The 8,662-nt window shown below is 33.5% G+C and overlaps 1 protein-coding gene across 1 annotated transcript; it reads left to right on the forward strand.

Moving 5' to 3' along the window:
* The first annotated feature begins 4,993 nt into the window (after positions 1-4,993).
* On the forward strand, positions 4,994-7,170 carry LOC149392412 (aldehyde oxidase GLOX1-like). The gene is made up of 2 exons (XM_089620709.1): positions 4,994-5,492; positions 5,942-7,170. The coding sequence occupies exons 1-2, from the start codon at positions 4,994-4,996 to the stop codon at positions 7,075-7,077; spliced, it is 1,635 nt and encodes a 544-aa protein (XP_089476835.1). The 3' UTR covers positions 7,078-7,170.
* The last annotated feature ends 1,492 nt before the right edge of the window (positions 7,171-8,662 follow it).

Here is an 8,662-nt window from a genome sequence, read left to right on the forward strand (position 1 = left end):
TTTACCTTCACGCGCCTGAGAAGGAGATGAGTGGCTGGCGACGCACGCACAAGATCGCTGCTCTCGCTCCGCTCATCCTCGCGATGTATATTGTAAACTAATTCTTTAGATGTAAATTGATGTTAATGGACAATAAATATAAAATTTATTTACAGGTTATTTGTATTGTAAATAAGCTGACAAATCAATTAACGTGAAAATTTCCATTTACACGTCCAGAATTTCAGGGAATCATTACCATTAATGCCGATATACACAGACCAAAACACACGTCCAACATAACTAAAATGCAATAACTGCTTTCCAAAAAAAGTTTATTCCGAAAATAAAAACCAATTCGGAACATTTCAAATTTCAAATTAAAACTGCCTCAATTTAAAAATGAATGCGCAATTAATAAGGGCAATTCAGTAACAAAAAAGCAGTTAATTTCCTGCCACGTAGGCACAATGGCCATTTACAAAAAATTAACCAAACGTTGGCTAAAACACAATTGCCACTGTTTTTAAGGCTTATCTGGCCAATTTTTTGTTGAATTTAATGCGTTATGGCAGCGCAATCCCATATTTTTCTTCTTAGCACTAGTAATCCACCCGTGATCCCTTTGTTAAAAATGAGTATTTTTTATTTTTACATAATGCGAGTATTTTACCTTATTTTAAAGGTAAAATAGAGCAGTTTATGTATTAAAGAAAAAAAAAAAGCACATCTCAAATATGTGACCCACAAATATAATTGTTAAAATTTGAATTAATATAGTTGATTTAGTGATGATTTGAATAACATGACAAAGGGCCAAGGTGATACATTTCAAATTTAAGGACTACCATTGCAAAGACAAAAATACACGAGTTATGTCAAAATGCATAAAATTCAGAAACTACGTGTACAAATAAACCTTATTGTCATTTAGAACGAGCGGGAAAAAGATATTATCGCTGTCCTTTTTTTATGGACGAGCTCAAAGAATTTAAAAAATAAAAAATACGTTTCCCTCTTTTATTAGATAGATAGACTATAAGAAATAAGAATTTATTATTTCTTACATTAAATACGGAAGACGTGCTACTGTTTCTTTGATTTGCACGTCAAAAGAGTCCCATCGTAATGTTATATAAAACTGAAAACAAAGATTAATTATCAAGAATAAAGAGTACAAATATAATTAAATCAAGTATTTGGAAGAAAATATATTTTGCCTGAACTACCATGTCAAAGAATTCTCAATTGAGACTCGAACACGTTAGGAATTTCAGTATTAAAAAAAGTGCCAAAAAAAAAGGAAGGGGACATCTATATTAAAATTCATAATAACATAATAAATAAATTAAAATGAAAAGGTCAAAGGGCTAAGAATCATGCGTTGGCCTTCAAAATTCCATAGACGTATATGTAGCAAGTATATCTTCCTTGTCCTTGGTTTTTAATTATTTGTATTCTTTTTTCTTTTCTTTACAGTTTGGCACAATTAGAGGCACCGAAAGAGAGGATAAAATGCTAGCCAGCTTTTTTAGGTTGCATTATATTTATATGCACTACAAATCCATGATGAGAATACATGGTATTGTATCATTCAATAATTCCTTCATTGAAGATGTCAAAATGGAAGTAAATCACACGTAAAATGCTGAATTTCTAATTAACAAATATATCGGGTGTCATCTAAATCCTAATAAATATTATTTTTTATACATGATAATTATGATCCATCATTTTTATAGATAATTAATCATATTGCTATCAGTTATATAAATTGCTTCAATATTGCTTCATAGTACAAATATAACACTGTATTACGCAAGACTTTTTTATAGCAATTTTATGATAATGTTTAAAAAAGAAAAAACCAACTTTTCTTCTTTCTATCAAACAAAAAAAATTACTTGACTCTCTTTTTATCCGTAGTCAGTAATGCACTGTAGTAAATAACGTTGACTCTCTAAACATGGCTTACAATAAAATTCTTTAACCATTGAATATATGTAGTTAGTGATGATTGATAGTTTTTTCATATGTTCAATGAGTCAAGCGATGTCATTTGATGTGAAAAAAAAAATTAAGATAAAAGAAATATGGAAGGAAAATCTATACGTGCTCCTTCTTTCATAAGACTGAGGATTCCTTAATTCAATATCTTAAATGAGTTTCAATGACATACACTAAACAGTAACGTACAAATGATAGAACAAGTTGGCTTGAGAATGAGCTAGGACATATAAAAAAAACAGATAATATTATATATATATTGCGTTATTATAATATAAGGTATAACACTAACTAGCTAACTCCAAAAACCTTCTCATTATATACAAACACCAACAATACCCTTTTTAAACGTCAAAAACTAGAGAGAACACTAATAATAATAATTTATTTTAACCTTTTATGTTAAAATTTTAATCTAATTGTCTAATATTTAAAAAAGATAGTTCAAGTAAAACAACACATACTATGCATTCTACCTATATAACTAACTGAAACTAATGAATTTATAAATACATTGGTCTAAAATTAACGAAATAACTAAAATTTGTAAAAAATAAACAACATAGCCAAACTTTAAAAAAATTCTCAAGTTTTAGGGGTTAATTAATAATTTTTTTTATCATGTATATAAATTCACATACGCATAAAGATCTTATAAACACCTGTCAAAAAATTTATTTACACCATCAAATTTTGACTAATTTGTTAAAACAATTTACAACTACTATTTTATTACCAATTTATAATTGACTAGTTTACAAATCAATTGAATGTTCTGTATAAGTTTTATTTTATTTTTATCATAGTATAGAAAATATGTGGTGTAAACCAATTCAACAAGGCAATGGATATCTTCAAGGCATCGATTGAAATTTGAGAACACCTTTTTTTGTCGTTATCCACCGTAACTATTTTTTTTTTTAACGAGTTATATATGTGACGTTGATTGTCGTTGGGAACCATATACTATGTTACTTCTAGCAGTTTGTAGCATATAGCATTTCGTCATACTTTTCAATCATTATTATATTTTATTTAGTGTTAATACATTATCATGTACCAACACAAATAATATTGGCCCCACGAATAGGAATAAAATAACACGCGTTTTTATTCTCTTTAGTATAGAATAAATATCTGTGTGGATCGTCACCCACCTGAAAGATGAACTAAGGTTCCCAAAACTTGTTCATTAAGAATTAATTTTAAAAAATGATCATCACATGAAAATATTCTAATCAATCCTGTCATTAACAACATTGGCTAAAAGTTTAAAAGTAGCCAAAGATACTGTCGAAAACTAATCATCAGTGATTTATTTTATTTTTAGAAAGATCTACCCACATATACGAAATTAAAACAATCCAATTATGAAACATCTTCTGTAAAATTTATAAACTAATATATTATGTTCACGCATTATTGACCAGAAAGAATTGCATACAGACACATAATAGAAAAAAGAAAAAAAAAAAAAAAAAAAAACTCAGATTTATTTATGTTTATTTAGGGCAAAACGGAAAAACATGGTTCTCTCGTCTCTATAGAGCCACTTTCTTGCACGAGTTGTTCATTTGTAGATTTGGGAAACCGTTAGCAATGACCAAGTTCCACAAAAAAAAAAAAAAAAAAAAAAAGAATATGATAAATGATGAAATATGTAAATTGTCATATAATGGACGTTGTTTACCTCCGTTTTCTTTTTCTGTAAGGTTTTCTAGTTTTTTTAATCAAACCATCTTTTTACTCAAAGACACTTTATCGGATGTAACATGTTGTTAAAAAAAAAAAAAAAAAAAAAAAAAAAAAAAAAAAAACCCTTGTACATTTCCCCTTACGCGCCTTTGTATTCAATAAGTATACTATTACTAGCTAGTGGAAAAAAAAGAAGAAAAAAAAACTGCTTATTACTATATTTTCGATCAAGTAGAAATATATATAAACGTTAATATAATTTTGCATATAGAAAGAATAATATTATTAAGGAAAAATGGTATGAAGTAGTCTATTCAAACCATGACTTTTGCAAAATACTTATAGTTTCATTAGGTATAGCAAAATAACCAATTAAGAGTACTACGACTTTTAATCCTGTCTCGATTAATTTTAATCCTGTCTCGATTAATTTTAATCCAGGCTTCATAAAACTTACATTCTGTCTTTATAGTTCATTGAGATTAAATTTAATCCAATCTAGATTAATCTTACTTGGGCTAATTTGCTTATAGTTGACAAACTATGACTATTTTATAAAAGGTTAAGTTCTATTGAGCTATATAGTCGCTGGACCCTATTATTAAAGCTCAGTAGTTCCCATTCTCTCGTTCTTTTAAATAAATAATTACACTAACAGCTAGCAATATGCATTTCCGAGTGTATATTTTATTAATATGGAACGTCAATTAATTAAAAATAATGATAATATTAATAGGAAAAATAATACCAAAGTTGCATTGTCAATTTTTGGTCCTTGCATATTTTTCTAAATTTTAACTATTTAATAAATTTAGACTATACTCTGTAAATCCTTTTATTTCAATTTATTTAGATATAACACCTTTTTTTTACTTTTAAAACTTCAATATTTGTAGTTGTACAATATAGAGCGATAATTATCATGACATATATGATATCCCACTACGTACTTATATATATATGCTTTGTATATAATATATGATTATTATTGTTGATCGAATTATGACTAATTCAATAGTATTAAAAACAAATGATAAGAATACAGCCTTTAAAAAACTCTTAAACAACTCTAAAAAAACACTAAAACAAACCTTCCTCGCATGGCCATTTGACTTACCTATATATATAAAAACCTTCGTACAAAGTGGGAAACACATCTCTCGCACATACACACACACACATACACACTATTCAATATCTCAACACAACACGCTTTAAGACGTTACAATCATCACTAAACCAATATAACCTATAAGAATCGAAGAATTAGAATATAATTATAATAACAATATATAGTACTTGTATCGCAGCTATGCTAACGATCAATATCATTCTCATCACTCTCATCTCATCGTTACTCCGATCTCCGGCGGCGGAGGCGGCCGGCGGGAAATGGCAGCTCCTCCGGAAAAACATCGGCGTGTCAGCCATGCACATGCAGCTCTTATACAACGACCGTCTCGTCTTCTTTGACCGGACCGACTTCGGGCAGTCAAACCTCTCTCTCCCCACCGGAAAATGCCGCAGAATCGCCGGAGGAAAGTTGGACTGCACTGCCCACTCCGCCGAGTACGACACGGCCTCCGACGCTCTCCGGCCTTTGACGGTCAGCACCGACGTGTGGTGCTCCTCCGGCGCGGTGATGCCGGACGGGACTCTCACTCAGACCGGCGGTTTCAACGACGGCGATCGGGTGGTCCGCCGCTTCTCGCCGTGCTCCGGCGCCGCCGCCAATTGCGACTGGAGAGAGGTCAGACTAGGGCTTTCGGCCAAACGGTGGTACGCGACCAATCATATCCTGCCAGATGGCAGTGGCGGAGGTAGATGGAGCCTTGGCGGGGCATATATGCCGCTTAATTTTTTTTTTTTAGTATTTTAATTTTATGTTGTTATTTAGTCCATGGTGATATGATTTTTTTTTCAAATATACTCCCCTCTCGTAAATATGAAATTATTTTTGTTGCCCTAATGTTTAATATTTATGTCTTTATTTTAAGCTCCTCAAGTCAAATCCTAGGGAGCAATGAATATCAAATTTTAGAAAATTCAAGGGTGAATTTTTTTGGGGGATATAAAAAAAATCATATTATTTTTATACTACGAATTAGAAAGAAAAAAAAAATAGTAAAAGTAGGGGTAAACTTTTTTTTTTTTTTTTAATCTTTTCTTAGAATCTAAAAAATTTGAAATTATGCTCATTGCTTTAATTAATATTTTTTGGTCCTGCCTGCTAATAAACTAGCTACTCCACCGTTGCCAGGTGGCAGGCAGATCATCATCGGAGGCCGGGATCAGTTCAATTACGAATTCTTCCCAAAACGAAGGAACGAAGCCTTGTTCCAGTTGTCGTTTTTGGCCGAGACAAACGACAAGAAAATAGAGAACAATCTATACCCTTTCGTGTTCCTCTTACCGGACGGGAATCTATTCGTCTTCGCCAACAACCGAGCCGTCCTTCTCGACTACGCCCAAAACAGGGTCGTACGGACGTACCCGACAATCCCGGGCGGCGATCCGAGATCGTACCCGAGCACCGGATCCGCGGTTCTCTTGCCGTTAAACCTAACCAACACGGTCGTCAAAGCCGAGGTTTTAGTCTGCGGCGGAGCTCCGAAGGGCTCGTACGTTCAAGCCTTAAATGGGACGAGGTTCGTGAAGGCTCTCAAGACCTGTGCCCGGATCCGAGCCTCCGACCCGAGACCGAAATGGGCCGTCGAGACCATGCCGATGGGCCGGACCATGGGCGACATGGTCACTCTCCCAAACGGACACGTGTTGATCATCAACGGAGCCGGGTCGGGTACAGCCGGGTGGGAATCGGCACGTGACCCGATTTTCAACCCCGTCTTGTACCGACCTGACGGGAAAATCGGGTCGAGGTTCGAGGTTCAGAACCCGACGGGGACGCCGAGAATGTACCATTCCTCGGCGGTTCTGTTAAGAGACGGAAGGGTTGTCGTTGGAGGGAGTAACCCTAATTCTAGGTACAATTTCACGGCGTTATATCCGACGGAGTTGAGCTTGGAGGCTTTTCGGCCCGATTACTTGGACGCCAAGTTCGGTGGCGTGCGTCCCAAGATTGTCTTGCCCTTGTCGCAAGCTAGGTTCAAGTACGCGCAAAAAGTAGCCGTTAGGTTTAGGATTGGAGGGAGAGTCGTCGCGGCGGAGTCCGTTAAAGTGACGATGGTTTTTCCGTCTTTTGCGACACACTCTTTCTCTATGAACCAAAGGCTTTTGGTTCTTCCGATGAGTAAAGTTAGGGATTTGGGGAAGATGACGTCACAGGTTGACGTCACTATGCCTGGCTCGCCGAATCTGGCTCCGTCCGGGTATTACATGCTTTTTGTGGTTCATCAAGATATTCCGAGCCATGGTGTTTGGGTTCACATTAGTTAACTGTGTACCGTACTTGTTACTATATATATTGAATGCTTAATACATTGGTTTATAGTTGTGTATACACTTCATTTATATACAATACATACATATATACCCTAAAAAAATGTGAATTTACGTATAGAGTCTTGGCCTTGAAGGTTATATTTGTCCATAGGTACGGTCATTTTTTGGTTTATAATACTTTTTGTGGATATAACCTAGTGTAAATATTGGAAGCCATATAATATTGACGAGAAAGGATCACATAAACCAAGTGTAAATTGGAAGCGCCATAATACTTTCTTTAAATTAAGTAGCTTTTTAAAAAAGGATCAATCAAAAGGCTCTATGTTAGCCAAAAATTGATATCACAAAATCAACGTCGTTAACCGTTTTTTGACGCTCTGCCGCCAAAAATTTGGTTATCACGTCGCTTAAGATCAAACGACGTGGAAAAGAGTTAAGTGTTGAATTGAGCTTTGACCACTGAAATTGTTTAGAAGTGATCTTTTAATGTCTCTTAATAAATAAATATAAAATCAACGCTAAACCCCAGCTATAAAAAATAAAAATAAAAAACTAAAAGGAAAGTTTATTTTTAAAACCCGAAGTCCCTAACTATAGTCTGCATTTTTTTCTTTGTCTCTTTCTTCATCAACGAAGTGCTAAATCTTTTCGCCCGATTTCTTAAAAAGCAAGCAACGTGAAAAGTCATTCGCGTCACTCTTTATAGGACACTAAGCATTTAACAATATTCTAGCAGTGTTATGTCTAAAATTAGCAAAATATTATAACAATATTTTTCCTGTTTGTAAATTATTAACAATATTAAAGTTGGTCTATTGCTAGTACTTGATGTAAATTATTTATTTCCGTATGTATATGATAATTTTTATACGAAGGTATCTGCCAAGATATATAATTTATATATAGGGGTAAATATTTTTAGTATGAACAATTAGAAACAGTCTAGGTTCCCTCGATTAAAAGTACACTATTCACATATTAAAAGAGAGAAGAAACTGTTTGAAATACCTCAATGACACTACAATAAATTAAAATTGTGGTTCAATTATTCACATATTAAAAATAAAGCCCAATTTATGGTCTAATTCTCTAATAATATCATGCATTACATCTTGTCTTTAATTTAACCTATTTTCTTAATCATTAGATAATTAGTTAGAAATTTAACATAAAAGGTCCAAATGAATCTCATATATCTGATAATTAGATTAAAACTTTCTCGTGTATGGTTTGGATCAGACGTCTCACTCTCCACAACATCGATATTTATATGCAATATCAATTTTTTCTATCTAGCTAATAGAATAAATATAAAAATATAAACTTAATTAAACTTGGGTGTTTCTATTTCCCATGTTTCGATCTAGCCATATACAAATACAACATCACTGCAAAAAAAACAAAACCAAGAAACTATAAAACATAGCTCTCGGAGACAAAAGAATTAGGATAATATTAACAATAACCTATAGCAGGTATGCTAGTTAATATCATTATCATTAGTCTCGTTTCGTCGCTGGTCCGATCTCCGGCGGCGGAGGGCGGCGGAGGTCAGTGGGAGCTCCTCCGGAAAAGC

The sequence above is a fragment of the Urtica dioica genome, chromosome 7 (genome assembly GCF_054948205.1).
Source record: "Urtica dioica subsp. dioica isolate 48M chromosome 7, U.dioica_male_clone48M_v1_H2, whole genome shotgun sequence".
In the NCBI taxonomy this organism is placed as follows: Eukaryota; Viridiplantae; Streptophyta; class Magnoliopsida; order Rosales; family Urticaceae; genus Urtica; species Urtica dioica.